We start from the raw sequence: 18,476 nt of genomic DNA on the forward strand, positions 1-18,476 counted from the left end.
ATTTGGTAGATAGAGAGAAGGTTGGTAGACAAGTTAGGAACATAGAGAACATTCTCAAATGTTCCATCATCCATGTCAACTGAACCTTTCCCTTCAACCTCTACTTGTGTATCATCACCTATGTAAATGTGAGGTACCTTAGATGGCTCCAATGAAGAAAACTGCTCCTTTGTAGAACCCATGTGATATGAGGCACCCAAGTCAAGTATCCATTGCTGTGAAGAACCTATTGTAGCCACAAATGCTTGCCCTTTTCCCTTAGAATGTGAGGAAGAGGAAGGAGATGAATCCTTCTTTGTGTAGGCGGATGGCAAGTTGATGTTGTTTTTCTTAAGAAGATTAGTTAACTCATCAACTTGCTTTGCGTGGCATCGATGCTCATCATGACCATACTTCTTGCAATATGCACAAATTGGCTTATCCTTCTTAGCTGGTGTCCCCTTCTTGGAAGAGGATGAAAAATCGCCTTGTGATGGAGAGGATGATTGTCCTTTTCCCTGGTGTGGCTTAGACTAGGATTACTTCTTCTTCTTGTTGGAATCTTTGCCTTGACTTCCTTGATTCCCTTGATTAGCCACCAAAGCCTTGGACTTTGAAGACTTGAGAAGCCCCATGTTCAACAACTTAGATTGTTCCAATATCAACATTTCTGTGAAAGCATCAAATGAAAGCATAACATAGGAACTCCCCACTGTCAAACGATGAGTTTGGAAGCTAGACACAAATGCTGCATATGCCGGTGCAAGCTTGTCAAACAAGTTGAATATCAACTGAGCATCCTTCTTGTCAATTCCACAATCCTTAAGTTTTGCTCTTAGCTCATTTGCTTTGGTGACATAATCTTGGATTGTATCAAAACTCTTGGCATCCAAGTTGGTAAGCTCATTGTCAATCTTATAACCTCTGATTTCATCAACTTGACCATACAATTTCTTAAACATATCCCAAGCATCTTTGATTGTGGTACACTTCTCAATATGAAAGATGAGGTCATCTGATAGATACTTGCGCAAAGTTCCAAGAGCCATGCAATTCTTAGTGAGCCATTCTAATTGAGCATTAGGATTAGCCTAAGGATCAAGTGGTGCTGCTATTGTTCCATCTATGTAATGCGTGAGACCCTTTTCCATTAATTTACTCCATACTTTAATTTTCCATGATGCATAATTATGTGGAGTTAAAGGTGGAAATTTATGAGGACTCATTGCAACAAAAATGAAAGAGCACAAAGAGAGGCACAATCACACAAGACACCCCCCCAAATTCACTCAATCGCAGAACCCCCCCAAAAGTGATGATTTGGCACTTTATAATTAGTGCGTATACAATGGGCCACTTGCAACAAATGGCAAAGTGGGCTTCTGATTTCAATTTTACAACTACCTCAAAAAGGCCAAAAAAGACTCAAACTAATAATGCAAGAGATCTAAACTGAGATCCAAGCACTTTACAAGTACCTAATAGGCCAAATAAGACCAATATCTGAAAGTACAACTTCCACTCAAAATCTCTGAAATCTGATCATAGATTATGAAAGTAGACGAAAAAACATGCACTTTCAAAAAAAACGGCACTTGAAAAGGAGGCCGTATGAGCTCAAACGAGGCCTTTGAAGTTGCAGAATTGAGGATTGGACAAGTACAGCTGAGAGAATCCGAAAATTCTAAAAAACCTATGCACCAAAATCAGAAAATAACCACACCACTGCGAAGATCACGAAATTTTAGCCCATTTCAAAAAAAATTGCACCAAAAAAAGAGCAAAAATGAGCAAGATATGGCCTTTCAAAGTTGAACTGCAAAACTGAAAAGCTCAATGAAGAGGGGGTCAAAAAATTTCAACAGTCTGTTGATGTGACGCTGACGTCAGCAAATGACGTGCTTAAATTTGACACGCGTCTGGCCGTCACAAAAATGTCATCTCTCCCTTGTGTGGCGTCCATATCGTACGGACATGCTAAAATGGCAGCTGTGACTGGGCGATGAACTGTCGTACGGAAGTCAACCGCGGGCCAATGGCCGCCTGCCATGTGGCGGGCGCGGGTCCTCCGATTTAGAGGACTGCCGGAGAGGAGGAGGAGCCAGCGGCAGGGAGCCGAAGGTGCCGGCGGTGGAAGGGTTGCGCGGGTTGCGAGGCGGGAGGCCTGCATGGGCAACAGCGAGGCGGGCGGCTTGCGCGGGCGGCGGCGGGGCGGCCTACTGGGCGAGGCGGCGACGGGGCGGCGCGGGGAGGCCGAGAGATCTAGGCGCCAGCCGATAGGTGCAGCGGAAGGAGTCGCCGACAGAAAAGGACGAGAGGTACACGATACGTGGTACAAACCCTGCAAAAAGATGACACATGGTACGAAGCTCACGGGGGGGTCTGCGTACCCCCCAAAATACTATTTTTTTTTCTTTTTTTTTTTTTGAAAATTTTCCAAATTTTTGTTTTCGGAAAATAAAAATTTATTTTTTTTACAAAAAAAAATTTCGGAATCCGTACAATAATAGCCAAAATGGGGAAAAAAAATTTCTCACCAAAATAGGTCGACTTTATAATCGAAATTCATGGAAACGACCTCCCAGATTCAACCATGATGTCCAAATCGTTGTACGACGCCCCCAAAAATTGAAGATCCCCAAATCCAAAAATTGAAGCCTCCAAAATGTCTCCAAAAGACTAATCAATGAAGCCCTGTAGGCTCTAATACCATGTAGGATTTTGCCAAGATCAAGGGCACAATGAAAAGCATAAAAAGAGATACAATAGAATGATAAGAACAAACTATATTCTCATCAATATGCAAATGATCAACTAGATTAACCAATACAATGAATATAGGCCTGCTTATATAGGCAAGGCCATATGGATGTACGAGCACACAATCATGACATGTGGCTCAATGAGAAACAAGGGTAGGTAAGAAATACTAAGGGTAGGTCGGAGAAATAATATAATATTCCACAAGAGGTGGATGACCCACTAAATGTGGAGTGTAACAACAAAACAAGACCACAAAAGGTGGAATTTCTCCTACAAGCTCTATCCCTATGTGCACACTTCTTTAAGTGTCTCAAATCCAAACTACGAAGAGATGCATTATCCCAAGTTAACTTAAGTAAAGTGTAATAATATCCAAAGAGCAAAGACTGCAAACTGTACACAGAAGAATCACCTAGGTCATACGACAAAGAAGGCATTGCCAGGTCATACAAAAAAGGAATACTTGCCAAACCGTGTGTGGTGGAACCTCCAAGGCCATACAAAGAAGACAGAGGGGTGCATGGAAAGAAGCCAGAGTGGTTATTGAATGAGGAAGTCATTAAAAAGAACAAGTGCAAGGCAAAAGAAAAATCACATGCTCAAGAAAAGATTAGATAATCCATCATTCTAACTAAGTAAATAAAATCGTGGACAAAAGCGAGACATTAGTTGCAATCATGGCTTGTAGTACGAAGGGAAAGAAGCATGCCAGACCTCACATTACAAGAGGGAAACCGAAAAACGAGCCAATCACGGCTGACTCCATTACTTGGGAGAACCTGAAAAGTGATGAATGTAGAAGCTGGTGGTTGAATGCAAAAGATGATCATATCTTGAAGTGCACACTTCGTAATGCATCCGTAGACAAAGCTATGCAATTACCCTTTTCAACTCCAAAGAATTCGAGCCCTACCTACAAGCCATGGTAATACACTACAATTGAGTAAGGAGAGAATTTGTTATTGACTACAATCGTTGTGAGGTGACCATTCAATATCAGCCTGCAGACTTTACTAGAGTATTGGGCATTCTGTCTACTGGACACTATGTAGGGAAATTCAAGAAGGTGAACACAGAGACTGAGTTGTTTATTCAATGGGTGTGTCGATAGGACCTGACACCAGAAGAGTAGGATAGCATACGAAGTTCAGGAGGGAACAGGGGTTTGAAAAGGAACTTCCTCACTAATGCCAACTAGAAATACATACTAGATTTGCTCAAGTGTCGTCTCATGGGTGTGAGTGGTGCATCAGACGTGTCGTTCTAGATGAACAAGTACATGATCAACATATGCATGGGGAGAATGTATAATTGGGCAAGGGGATTGTCAAAAAGGATCCACGAGTTCCTCAACCTCCGCCACAAAGCTTTCTACATGACCCAACATGCTATCGGGCTATTCCTACACGCTATTCACATGCAAGTGCCTTCAGACACGTGGGGAATATTTCAACCAGCTGGATAGCTGGAGCAAAGGTGGCCCACTGCCTTCTACTGTGCTCACCTATGTATTCAAGCAACTAGTGAGGAGACAGTTCCATCAACTATGTTGCAGCAAAGAAAAAGGAAGCACCAACCAGCCAATAGCCCACTAGCCAACGAGGGAGCCGCCATTGCAGTCTCATCCTCATCTAGAGAGGACACTACTCTTGAGAGCACCAGTTCCAATTCGAGTTCAAAGGAGGACGAGTCAATAGAAGCATATCCAATGGCAAAAGCATATTCGGTACCCATGAGACCACCACCACCACCTCCACCTCTAGCTAAAACTATTGTTGGGAGTAGTGTCATGGGGAATGTTGAGTTTGCACCTACCATACTCTCACCCACCACACGAATAATCTCATCCAATACACCACTAAGAATCACTAAACAGGAAGGTGTCCAAGAAGCCACACTGGAGGCCATCGTGGCGAGATTGAGTGCCAGTCATAGCATTACCAAATATGGTGCCCCAGTTGCTGCACTAGTGCCAAGTGCCACAGTGATGCCAGTTGCCACTACCACAGATGTGCCAATCAACACTAATGCCATAGCCACGGAGTAGGGAGAAGATACAAGGGTGGATAGTTAGCTATTAGTTTGAGGTGACAACCATCCAATACACCACTAAGAATCACTAAATAGGAGGGTGTCCAAGAAGCCACGTTGGTGGCCATCGTGGCGAGATTGAGAGTGCCAATCATAGCATTACCAAATATTGTGCCCCAGTTGCCACACTAGTGCCAAGTGCCACAGTGATGCCAGTTGTCGCTACCACGGATGTGCCAATCGACACTAACACCACAGCCACAGAGTAGGGAGAAGATACAAGGGTTGATAGTTGGCTATTAGTTTGAGGTGACACCAATAGCCCCTGCTCCACCATCACCTAGATTTTTGGAGGATTTAGAGTTCTTGCCAACCAAAGGCAGGAAAGTCGCGCACTCAATTGCAGATGAAGAGATTGAGCAAGGAATGGAGCTGGAAGCAATTGCAGGGGAGCAAACAATACATATTATGGAGCTAGTGGAGACAGTGCAAGTGAAGACAAATGAGGCTAGTGGCCATGGCATGCAAGAGGTTGTCACTACCTCCCAAACAGTTAAGGCTAAGGCTAAGACCAAGGCATTGACGGGTGAGGATGAGACCCAAGGCATGCGTATTCAAATTTCAAAACCAGATCTTCATGAAGTCTTGGGCGCGATGCAAAGGAACCTATCCGATCTAAAGTATATCATATTGGTCACACATGAGGTGTTAGAACTTTCCCAATAGATGGACATTGGTCTTGCACAACTACCGACTGATGAGACGGAGAAGATTCTCACTTTTATGTAGACAAATTGTGAAAGGGAGTTCTTTTGATACTTGTATCCCATGGATGGCATGCTACGAAGACCCCTAAGATGCAAAAGGCATGGCACCAAACATGGCCCACTACAGCTGGCAAGCATGGCAGAGTGCTCTCGACACTCCACCATATGGCAGCTTTCTTTCGAGATTGTTTCTACCAGATGAAGAGAAAAAGAACTTCCACGGAGGAAGTTGAAACAATGAAGGTGAATGCACTTGCCCAAGCGGAGGCTGCTAGGAAGGAGTTATTTGCTCAAATGGCCATTCAGTAGGAGCAACCCACTCAACAAACCCAGCTTACCACCACTAAGCAGGAGAGTCATATAGCTTTAGAGGAGCAATTGTGTCATGTCCCCACATTTGTAGAAAATATAATTGATATATTTTTACCATAACATATGTAAAATCATAATGAAATTATTATATCATATTATTAATTTACACTTTATATTGATTAGCAATGTTCAAAAATACATTATAAGCAATAGAAAGCAACTTACTAATTCTATTTCCTAAGACCCGATAACCTTTGGTGAATTGGTGGGAATACTAAGTATTACCCACGTCAGATTGTGGAGGGCCCCGCTAGGTAAAAGTGGTGTCCCTTCATACTGGCTACCAAGAGAAGTATCATGACTTTCCACCACGATGGTTGGAGAGGTTAAATACCCCTCCTCCCTGTGCAAATCAGAAAAGGAGGAAAAACGGAAAATCAGGGGTCTGCTGGAAAGGAAATAAAAGAAAGGAATCTCCAGGGTTGCCAACAGGGATAAGGGAAAGTCAACAGTGACAGGTATGTATAAGTCTGACTTTTGATTTAATATTAGAATATAACCAGTCAGCAATTTATATATATTAAAATCATATTGGTATGTAATTATATATAACTGCTGCGTGTAATCTTAATGAAATGGGTGGCATTTATATGATATTAAGTTGAGAAGCAAATAATATATAATTATTCAAATAATATTGAAATGATTATACATAACAGTACTGTTTGTTAAACATAATAAATATAGATATACATCTGTTAATGAATCCAAAAGGAATAAGGCAATCAAATGCAGTTTGTAATAAATTGCTATAATACTGTAAAATGCTAATAATATAAGATGCATCAATGACACTTAATGAATAATTCTGATTTAAAGTAATACTAACAGAAAGAACTGTTAACAATCTGATATAAGACACTAAGCAATATGATATAATGGAAGTAAAATAACTATGTCAAATACAATTGATTATCATAATTAGTTGAGCTGAATAACAAATATGATTTCAGTGGGAATATCATAATTGGTTCATTGCATACGAGGGACCCTCTCTTAGGTACGCCACTCCATAGTGGATGCCTAACCCCTGCCACATGGAGCCAAGAGGGATGAAGCATCTGCTCTTGGGCTTAAGAGAGGGGGTGGTTGTGATGAGGGGGAACGGCGATAGGATACCTCGCTGGGTATGCCACTCCATGATGGATGCTTAATACCTGCCATATGGAGCCAAGGGGGATATGGTATCTGCTCTTGGGCCTAGGAGGGAGGATTCCTTGGACACCCTATCCAACTAGCCTACCCTAGTGTAATGAGGAATTGGATAGCTAAGAAAAGTACCTAGCCTATAAATCTGATTTTATCTAACAAATCTGACTGTATCTGACAGATATAACAATCTGAATTTATGTAATAAATCTCATACTAATGGTAATTAATGCATTAAGACATACGTCATTCGACATACTTTTTAGTGTGTGTTTCAGTTTTATAAGTATCATTACATATATATTCTCTGGTTTTTATGCAGGAAAACAGTAAACAGAGGTACTCCCCTAAACTTAAATTAGACTTGGGTAAATTGGGGCTAACTTTAAAGGTACAGCTAACTAGGGGACATTACAAATTGTCAAAGCGTTAGAATCATTTGGAGCAATAGAAGGCCGCCTTAGCAAGAAGGGATATTAGATTAGCAGAACTGGAGGAGCGCCAGAAAGCCATGGCTCAAGAGTTGGAGAGGTCCAAGCAAAATTTGATGGAGGTAGTGCAAATGGTGAAGAGGTCATAGGAGCCAGAACTCGTAGCAGAAAGAGACCTGAGACTACGCATGGAGCAAGTGCAACGTTTTCACCAACAACTCTCCACCTTCGAGGCCACATCTATCCCAACGTCCTCTACTTGTCCAAGGACATCCTCACACCCTACTTCTCAGTGACTTGTTGTTGTACATAGGCCCAATTTTGTTTTCGTCATCTAGAAGATGACTTCTTTTTTGGGGGGGGCTAATGTAGTCAACAATTTTGTCGTTGTTCATAAATAAAATGTTGTTAATTAATTACTAAGTTGCAGGGTTCGCCGAGTTTAGGACCTAGTACTGGTCTGGTCCGGTTTGGGTTTGAGTCCTGGTCCAGTCCACCTTGGAGTTTGGCCAACATCTATGCCCGAGTGAGCCAAATTTACTTTTTTTTTTTGCAAAATTTTATAAAATTTATAGTAATGAGGGTTTCATGTTTGTAGAGATATGTGTTTCAGACTTGCAGATTTGTGTGGTTGTTTTGCAAGTTATCATGAAGGTATAAGACTTAAAATTATTAAGAACAACAATAAACAATTGATAGATTTATTCAAATTTTGTTTATGTCTGAAGCAAGATAAAATAGAGCAGCAAACAATTGAGTTTTGACCTCTTACTTGTTAACCTTATAAAATGTACTAGAGCAGTGCTCAATCACAACAGCAGAATACCCATGCATTAGCTCATTCTGATTTACAATCCTTGGCTTATGAACAGCAACAAAAATATTCAGTTTGCTGAGCTCAATTATGATTTCCACACTTAAGTAGTTGGGCTCACTAAATACAAAAATCCCTGAACTTCTATTAGAACTTACAATCTGAGATATACACAATACATTTAATAGAATAGCTGATCTCCACACTAATTTAGAGTCACAATCTTCTCCTAAAATAAACATAAGCTAAATTGCAATCGGCTCCTTATTCCCATGCCACTTTCATGATCATCAGTAATCTGATATGATTTGTGTTCAACACTTCTTCAGTTGTAAGTCACAGAAAGATCTGACAAGTTTATGGTGGTTTTGTTGTTTATATGATGTTGTGACATTCCAATCTTAATTCATGCTTCTAGGCTGCATATATATATATGTTTCCCGGAAACGCGTTTCCGTCTTCAAGGCACCTGTTTCGGAAACCATCCCAGTTTCAGGGACTTGGGGACAGCCAGAAATGTTTCCCAGCCGTCCCCGATCCCCGAAAATTTTCGGAAACCGTCTCAGAAACTCGGAGACGATCAACATTTTCCATGAGGACCGTTGACTGTCCCCAGGACGCCCAAGCCATCCCCTAGTCGTCCCGGGGACGCCTAGCCGTTTCCAGCTCATACAGCAATAAAAAAAAATTAAAAATTAAAAACTTGAGCAGATATAAGATTCTTGTTGTTGCAGTTCACATTCTGAGTACCTATGCATAAATCTAAGTATTTCTTCATCCATTTGCTGCATTGGGTATGTTGTTATCTGCTCAATATTAAGGTCAGATTTTTCTGCAATTATTTCCATGTATGCTGGAAGAGATTTTAATACTGTAACTATCATATATGGATGCCATGAATTATTGTTATCAATCAATGAACAGCTACCATTATTAAAGTCTGTGTTTCATTTGTAACATGTGCACTATGTTCTTATATCTGAATGTTCATAGCTTAGTCTTAATCATTCAATCTAAGTGAGAACAGTTAACTTATTTTGCTGATGAATGAAAATCTTTTTGAGAACATTGAAATCAAACATCATCTGCAAATAATTAGAATTAGAATCAAGACTCATTTATAAATGTATTATGTTGCTACTTGCTATTATTAAATCTCATTATTCATATATATATATATATATATATATATAGCTAGCCGTCCCCTGCTGTCCCCTATTCTGGGCAAAAAAAAACATCCCGGAAACCTGTTTCCCCGCCCCCCCATCCCTGAAACTCGGGATAATATATATATATATATATTATTTTTGTACTAACCAACCCAAACTTCAAAATTTTGTCAAACCGGTGAACCAGGTTCTCAAACCCGAACTGGTGCCCAAACCCAACCAGCAACTTAGAATAATTATATTGTAGTTTGCAATGTAATGTCATTTGTTCCCAAATGGGTAGTTGTTGACAGTTCCTGGTGGTTGGCAGTCTTAACCAACCGTCAGACACTATTTATGTATTCATAATTTCATTGTGTCATGGGAACCAGTAATAATCTTGTACACACATTGCATATGGTGATCAATGAAATATCGTTTTGAAACCTATATTGTGTTCTGCATTGTTACATTGTATTGTATTATGTTCTATAAATGATTTTTGTTTACTCTACATAGTAATTGAATAGTTACCTACAGGAGTAAACACCAATTGATAGTTAAATATTTAATATTTATCTTTATCAATTGAAATTTGATAGTGATAATTTTAGTTATCTAGTTCTTGATTCTGGTCTCCACTCTCAGACCCCCTCATTATAATCAAATTTCTTATATGACAAGAGATCCCACTAATGAGTGGGGTTTTGGGAGTGAGACCCTAATGGGTTTGAGGGGCAGCAATGATAAGCTGCACAAGGTGAAAGATGTGAGAAAAACCCAATGATAGAAGGGGTGTGGGGAATCATTTCATTTCCGCACAAGCAGGAAGTGGGGGTTTGGGGGCTATGCCCCCAAACAAAAAAAATTAGAGAAAATGAGAAAAGAAAGAGTGAAGAGAGCAAAATGATGCTTTTAGGGGAATTTTAGGGTTTTTGGATGCAGAAAAATGGTCAAAAATGTCCTTTTTTGTTACTTTTTGGTGCGTGCCTTAAGCGTAACCTCAAGCGAACCCGTACCCACACATACCTGGTACGGGTTTGGGACACCTTAAGGGCGTACCCAGTAACATAGATCAAAATGAAATGATCAAAGGAGAAACAAGAAAAGCAGTAAATAAGTAATCTGATTTAAGATTAAGAGCAGAAATCAGAATTATTACTACAGCCTAGAATAAGTGAATCTATTATTCGTGGAAGTGTGGTATGAATTTATGAATGCAATATTTATTCTTTGCTGAAATCATATAGGGATAGTTGTATATAATTGCATTGCTTCCAATTTAAGTACTGTTTCCCAATTTAACTAAAATTAATTGTATTTCTATATGATATATATGTGATGACATATTCATATAGTTAATCTATTTTGAATTGGGTAGAAATGGTTGCAAAACAGGAAGGCTGATCAACATGTTGAATTCATGATAGGTGAAGATCCAAGATAGCCACCATCAAGTATGCCACCCATAGGGGGTTAAACGTCATGGGCTGGGAAACGTGTGTGCGCTCCCAAGCTTGGTGGAGGGAGGTAGTCTTCATAATCTTATCAAGCATGCCACCCATCAGGGGTTAAGCCTCATGGGCTGGGAGGCTGATTAGTGCTCCTAGGCTTGATCGAGGAGAATGGACTGGACCATTTTCCACCCATGCTCTCGCAATACAAGGATAATTATCCTTGATATTGCGGTTTGCAAAGTCTCTATCTAATTCCTAATATGGTTACTATAAGAATATGCTTTGGGTGATTATTAATGCTATTGATTATATATACGTTTACATGTTATTGGATTCCTAACCCTTATGAAAATAGTTGGCCTCATGGATTACATTTCAGATGTTGACTAACATGATTGCAGGATCTAAACCAGGATTTATCTTGTTAAAGACATTTCAATTAGTAAATTTATACTCTTAACTTTATTACATTTCTTATTTTAAATGAACTTGTGGTTTTAGAGCAAAATATAAGATATCCCCAAAGGGGACATTCAGTCTGGTCTCTGGGTACATATTGCAGTTTGGAGAGTGGAATGTGGGCAATTTCTGCTGTCTATGGACAGACTTTTTAGAAAGTTTGGAATCAATTCTTCTTCCTTGTTGAACATTGACTCTATAGCAGCAAATACTTCTGAAGGAAGGCCCACGTGGGTTACCTTGGGTTGATGTAGCTAGCTTTTCTAAGGCGTGGAGTTGAAATAGTATTTCTATCCTTACCTGGACGCTCGATTGGAGTATCAAATAATTGCAATCTGAAGGAGTTTGTGGTTATTTTCAGTTTCTGTAGCTGGAAGTGATTAACGGATGGACAGTGTGTAAGAGTTAGGAAGGGTCGAATAAGAGAAAACCTTTAATTCTAGCTACTTTCTTTCTTGTCTCAGACTTCTATCTCTTTGGTGCTGAACGTGAAGTGAAGATTCTGAGAAAGACTGAGATTCACTGTGTATCCTCTGCTGCTATGCATTACTGAGGTTTGCAATAATATTTCAGTGGTTGCTTTTAGTTAAAAGATCAGGACTGTATCTTATTTCTTGTATATGCAATTTTCTAATCAATGATAAACTTTGCCATTTCAGTTTATATGAATGTTGGGAAAGTATAAATCTTATAGTTCTGTAATGCATGTTTCCTAATCTTTGAGTTATGACATCTGCTTACACAAACCAACATCATTAGTTACAATAATACTAGAGAAGTATCGTAAAACCATATGGGAGTCCTAGTTGATGCCTACAACTAAGAATTACCTCTTTATCAACAGACAGTGCTGTGTACACCATTAATGCATTCTCTTCAGATCCAAAATTCACTAGTAAATTGCTGCACAACAAATAGTCATGATATCTGTCATATTCAGAGATTTTGAATTGTGAATCGAACTGTAAATTTAAAAATTTCTTCATGCAAAACCATGAAATGAAAAATCAGTGCAAATGATCACAAAAGAGAACACCATATCAAAATTTGCGTTAAGGATGTTTGTTTTCTTCATAGCTATTTAGGCTTTAGCACTACCAGAAATTGTATTCCAAAGGTAGCTGAGCTTTATGGTAATAATATCCATTCACAAATTGTTGTATTTAAGGGCAATAAAAACTGTGAGCATAGACTTTCCTTGAAATTACTGCTACTAGCAGAAAGCCGGGATTCACATAGATATAATCACATCTGTCAATGAACTCTTTTAAGCCTATTTAGATAATTTTGGTGCATTAAAATGAATTTATATTGTTTTTAAAAGAACTTATCTGTATTCCAGGACCTCTGAAATAAGGTTTCCTAAAGTAATTATTCTGTTATGAAGTGAGGTTTGCCAAATTGTATTTCTCTGTCATTTCTATAGTGTTTGTATAACAATTTGTTAAATGCACATCAAGTGTGAGCTTCAAAATTGCAAAAAGATCTGCAATCCATCTCAGTATGATGTTCTTGCCTTTAACTTTTGCCATCTCAATCTAACATATTTATGTCCACCAACATTGAAATAGGTAATCATTAAGCAACATTTCAATTTCCGTTTTGGGTGGACATGTTGATATAGCTTGAATTCAGCTCGTTATTCATGACTTATTTATGGTGCATCATTTTTCTCTTATTTTTCATAAGATGAGAGTCTCATACCTTATCATGATATTTCAATTTTGACATATTCATTAGTTACTCTGACATCGGGACAGTTTGCATCCATTTTACATCCACCTATCCAATTGCTGTAACCTTTACCCAGCTGCCTTTGAGATGTGTGATTTCGGCTTGCTTTGTACCCAGAAATCTCTCTTGGTTTTGAATACTATTCCAGCAATTTAAATTTTTTGATGACTGCTTCTGCCAGGATGTGAAGTTGAAAAAGAGGAATCCAAGAAGATGCTTCCCCCTCAAACTTGTACCTGTATGATAAATAAGATTAAGGTATATTCCATATCCAAAACTCAACATCTCGGATTCCTTTTTGAAGCTAAATTATACCTTCCACCCTCAGCAAAATCTTTTCAATAATGGTCTTGATTAAATTCAATTGCAAATTTAATTCCTCAAGTCATCATGAGCAATGACCTTTTCCTCCTTGTACTTAAAAAGATATTTGAAGATCCTTTTCTAAATTTCATTAGCATAATTTGTGTTGATATGTATTGCTGTTCACTGATAGTTTTGATTGTGAGCAACATCACAACCTGTAGATGCTTACATCTATTCAATCTCCTTTAGTAAGAACTAGAGGACTAGAATCCAAACTGGGCAGAGAAGATTGTGGATTAATGTCTAGACACTATCTTATAGTTTATATGTCCATCCTGAGTTTGTATATTGTCTTTTGTCTTTGCAACAGAGTAAGGAAAATGCAACTTAATAAATCTGTAAAGATGCTTAGTTATTCTAAACTTTTCATAACTCATACCTAGCAACTTCATCAAAGGATTTTTGAAAGACCACAAAGCAGCACTCTAGATTGTGTTTATTGACTCAATACAACTAAAATGCTTATATAACAAGACAATTTGTTGTGGAACAGTTCTAGCTCATACCTGAATCAAGCTTGAACCATGACAACCCAGTCACTGTTAGCCAAAGGGCTTATCTGTCTTCTAGTATCATTGTCCATAGTTCTGTATTGATATGAATGTGCAGAAGTTCATGGAGATATTTTTTCAACGCCCTATTCAGACCTATGGCTTTCACAGTCCATGACATTAGTGAATGGCTTTTGTAAAAGAAATTGTACAACAATTTTAGATCACACCATGCAATCCGTCCTCAAGATAAAAACACATCTAGGAAATATGGACTAGAACTGCTTATCTAATCTTTTACTAACTTTCAAAGAAAAAGAAATTAAAAATTAGCCATTATGATTTTTAATTTGTCCTTACTAATTCAAAAATATTGAGTGCCTACTTCGAAAAGAGAGGGTTTTTTATTTAAATTTTATTTTATTTATAATGCATCTTCAAGAGTGGCTCAAACCTAAACCCCCATCTCTTTTAAATTTTGTGAATGCTTTCCAATCTCCATAGATTTGAAGTGCCATCTATGGGAGCCCATGTTTGATTAGAATGCTACAAAATCCCCCTGCCCCTAGTATTAAAGGTGAACACAGCTCCAAGTGAAACAGATTTAATTCAAAAAGGTGGACGTGCATTGTTTTTTTGGACATATTTATCATCAACACCCTGAAATCAGCACACTGTACAAAAACCACCCTGCCATAAATAGTTTGACAGTTATATACAGTATACACAAGATTAAAGCATCCTAGTCTCTAGGCAAAATGGTGCTGCAAGATAAAGAGGCATACAAACTAGTGTTCTTTCATAGAGGTAGAGTTTATCTCAACAATAGTCATGTAATGATCTTTTCTCAGTCCATTCCAACATTCTTGGAAAGTTCCAAGAATTTTGGAGAGTGCCAACTTTATCAAGAAGGAATTCTAACGGTGGCAACGAGTTCAAAAAATCAAGATGAGTCGAACAGTACTTTTTGAATGTAGTACAGCAGTTTTGACATTTTAAAAACTCTCCACACTTCTTGGAGAGGTTTGCTATTTTTGGAAAGAACCAATTTTCATAATGTTCGATATCTTGAGAGCTTGGGAATATTTTGGCATCGCCAGAATTCACGTTTGGTTCAATTTATTAGTTTTTGAAACTTTGATGGTTGTGCAGAAATAATTATATAATTAGTGATTAAATGTATTATATTTAAGTTGTCGCAAAGTGGAAACTTAGAAGACAACGTATATTTAATTATTTAAAAAGAGAATTGTTACGGAGAAATAAAAGTGACTTATTGTTGGGCCCGAATATAAAGTTAATTAAATGATCGCTTTGGGCAGGAAATTAAAGGGCAACTTACGTTTATATATATATATATATATTAAAGAGTGGCCCACACCATAAAGTTTCTAAAAAAAGGCCAAAAGTGATAATTCTAGGAATGGGGTAAAAAATGGTGATTTAAAAGGTTGTTTTAAAAAGAATATTAAAAGCAACTTAGAAAATAACAATTAAAACTTAAAAGTAATATCAAATAAAAAGAGTTCCAAAAGTCACTTTATTTTTATTATTGAGGGGGAAATTGAAATAAAAGAAAAATTATTTTAATTACCCTAGAAGAGCCTATAGAAGAGCATTCATTCTTTGGTATTTGCATAATCTTGAAAACCTAGTGTGGAGGTTGAGCAAGTTTGTTCAACAATAGCCTTGGGACGAAAAAACATGCAATGAAGATTGGTTTCAGAAGTGAAAGATCTACCCTAGCCATAACATCCTTGTTTGCAAGATATAAGGAATTTAGTAACAACAGTTTTGAGGTTTTCTGTATATGCACAGAAGATTTAGTGTATTAGTAGATTTATTCCTTGTAGAAATTCATTGTATTTGAGTTCACTGGAAAGACAATTTATTACAGTCCTAAAAGAAGTGAGGATGTATGTGAATCAGAAGTTAGCTAGCACAAATACCCATGTAAATCAATTCAACAGTCTTTATACATTAAATATATATATATTTAGCAGACGTATACAGCTTTGTTGGGTTCCATTGGAGTTGTACAAGTTTGTATCCCAGCCACCCAACAATCCATATAAGTTGTATCAGCTGCAAAAATCATTTATTTAAGGTACAAGTCTGTTTTGGATTGTGAAAACAATAAATTTCAGTATTTATCAACATATAGAACAATCTTTAATGCCAGATTTAATATCAGAAATATAAGTTCCAAGATTCTTATATCAATACTGCCAATTGCTTGTTAAAATGTCAATATGTGCGTGAGTAACTTGCAGCTGTTTCTAATTATGAAATTCAGAAATATTGATTGATTACTGCTGTAGGAACATTTGGGTCCACTGGAAATCCTGCATCACCAAAAAAATATTTTATTTTCAGGTTCAATTTTTGCATTTTTTAGTGTAAGTTTGAGCTTTAAGAGCATCTTGTGAAGTGTCGTAAGGGTAAAAATCTCCATTTTTCAAGACTTGGCTTCCATTTCAAAAATCAAAGGCAACCAGGAGGTTTAATATGATAATTTTGCAAGTTTGAGAGCTTGAAAGGGTCCCATTAGCTGCGTAGATTGGCTTGAAGCTTGTGTTTCTGATAGATCTACAAAACTGAACAAATGTGTTTCAGATTTTCTTGTTAGACGAGATTGTAATATTTCTATTCTCAAGATAAGCCGCCACAAATGAACTGCAGACAACTATACGTCCTTAGTTGAAAAGGTAAGGAACGAGGATTGAATATAATTTCTTAAGAGTATAATGACTTCAGCTTTTTTCATTTCCTCTCATTTCGGAGGTTATGACAGTCTGAGTAAGATGATGATGTGACCGCACTCTAAAGGTGGAAACTAAGAGTGTGTTCCCAATGCTGAATCAGACAATTCAAACAGGCATAATGCGTCCAAAAATGTATACAAAAGTTTAAGGGCATTTTTTAGGTCATGACTTAGCCAGCAAAGAACCTTTTTCACTTTACATCATACATGTTATTTAAATTTTGCACCCTTTGGATATCAACCTCGTAACCAAGCTCAACATTTTACTCAAAAAGAAACATTTGAATTCAGGCTACAAAAATCACGACAGAAGGTATGTACTAAGGCAATCATCCGCCGCCCCGAATCCATTATTTTCTAGGTTTTGTCAGCTACGAAGGACGAATGGCGCTAGGGTTTAAGCAATTTTAAGCCCTTTATTTTTATTTTTATTTTTTAAATTCTACTGTTTGCGATTGAACTAAATGTTATAATTCATAGGCTAGAGTTAAAAGGAATTTATAGAAACGAGAAAACTTACAGTTTTATGTCTCCGTCGTTAAAGCCACTGCAATTGAGATTTGGTTGTTGCAATCCGTCTGGAAGCTGCATAAACGACATTAAAGGTTAACTAAAACCAAAACAGAAAGAAAAAAATATACTGCAACATCTATTGAGAGGAAAAATAAATACAGTGAGAGAAGAATGTTGAATATGAAAGGAGATTTCATTGCCCTCTTGCTTGGGCTCCCCCGTGTTGGCTCTCTTCATTTCGCACGTTAACTCACTCATCGAAGAACAATGTTAAACCAGTGGAAAATGAGGGAACCGAGGTTCTAAACAGCACAAGAAGCTGATATTTTAGGTGGGAAACCCACCACAGGAAAAATTTCACGCCGGTAAGTAGCACGGAGAAATGAAAAGTCTCACGCCTGCCGCAAATAAATTTGCCAGTAATAATTAAATGGCATTGTATTGTATCGAATCAAATGTAAATGCTCAGCTGGGAAATTATCGCATAAATTAGAGAAGTCTAAATGGTTCCTGCGGCTCTATTCCCCGTCCACATTAAAATCCTACTATCTAGATATTAAAAGTAACTATTTTGTTGACTTCTGCCCTAATCCAAAACTCAATGGAAGAGTTGATTAGATCTTCTATGTACTATTTATTTTTATTTATCATTATTACAAGAGTTAAGTTTCATCATTGATTTAGTTCGAGAGACTAGGATTTATGTGAAAGCTTGGTAAAAATATCTAGGATTTATGTGAAAGCTTGGTAAATTTTCTATGGTTCAAAATGTTTTTAATTGTGAATCCTTTTAAATCTTTATTTTAACATATAATATTTTAGATTATTTTATTTTATTTAAAAAATGTTTGAAATATTATTTTGGAGATATGTTTTGGATTTGGTATAGTTGAGTGATAAATGATATTGAGAATTTTTTTAGTTTAAATAAAATAACATATTTCAGATTGTTTCCATTTATATTTATTTTAAATATTCGAGTTTAAAATTAAGATTTTTTAAAGAAGTTTTTGTAATATTAACGTTTATGTTAATATAGACTCGTTCATGGGTTTTTCAAGGTTCATCCTTCGAGTAAGGTGGTTAGAAGAGATGAAGAGGTGTGGGCCAAGTCGAAGCAAGGATGGATTAAGATCAACTTTGATGAGGAGTTGAGAGGTAACCCGGGCATCTCAGGTGTTGGGTGTGTAGCTCATGATGATGAGGGGAAGGTCCTTTTCAAAGGGGCACAGAGGTTG

General features: G+C 37.6%; 1 protein-coding gene across 1 annotated transcript in view; it reads right to left on the bottom strand.

The window, feature by feature from the left end:
• Positions 1-17,850, bottom strand: part of LOC131874511 (uncharacterized) — a 40,350-nt gene extending 22,500 nt beyond the window's left edge. The window contains exons 1-3 of the mRNA XM_059217927.1: positions 17,398-17,850; positions 17,246-17,310; positions 12,201-12,273 (exon numbers count right to left, since the gene is read on the bottom strand). Of these exons, the coding sequence (XP_059073910.1) occupies positions 12,201-12,273; positions 17,246-17,310; positions 17,398-17,496 (237 nt within the window). The 5' untranslated portion in view covers positions 17,497-17,850. The remainder of the gene's footprint in view (positions 1-12,200; positions 12,274-17,245; positions 17,311-17,397) is intronic.
• Between the last annotated feature and the right edge of the window lie 626 nt (positions 17,851-18,476).

This window comes from Cryptomeria japonica, chromosome 1, assembly GCF_030272615.1.
Source record: "Cryptomeria japonica chromosome 1, Sugi_1.0, whole genome shotgun sequence".
NCBI classification, from domain to species: Eukaryota; Viridiplantae; Streptophyta; class Pinopsida; order Cupressales; family Cupressaceae; genus Cryptomeria; species Cryptomeria japonica.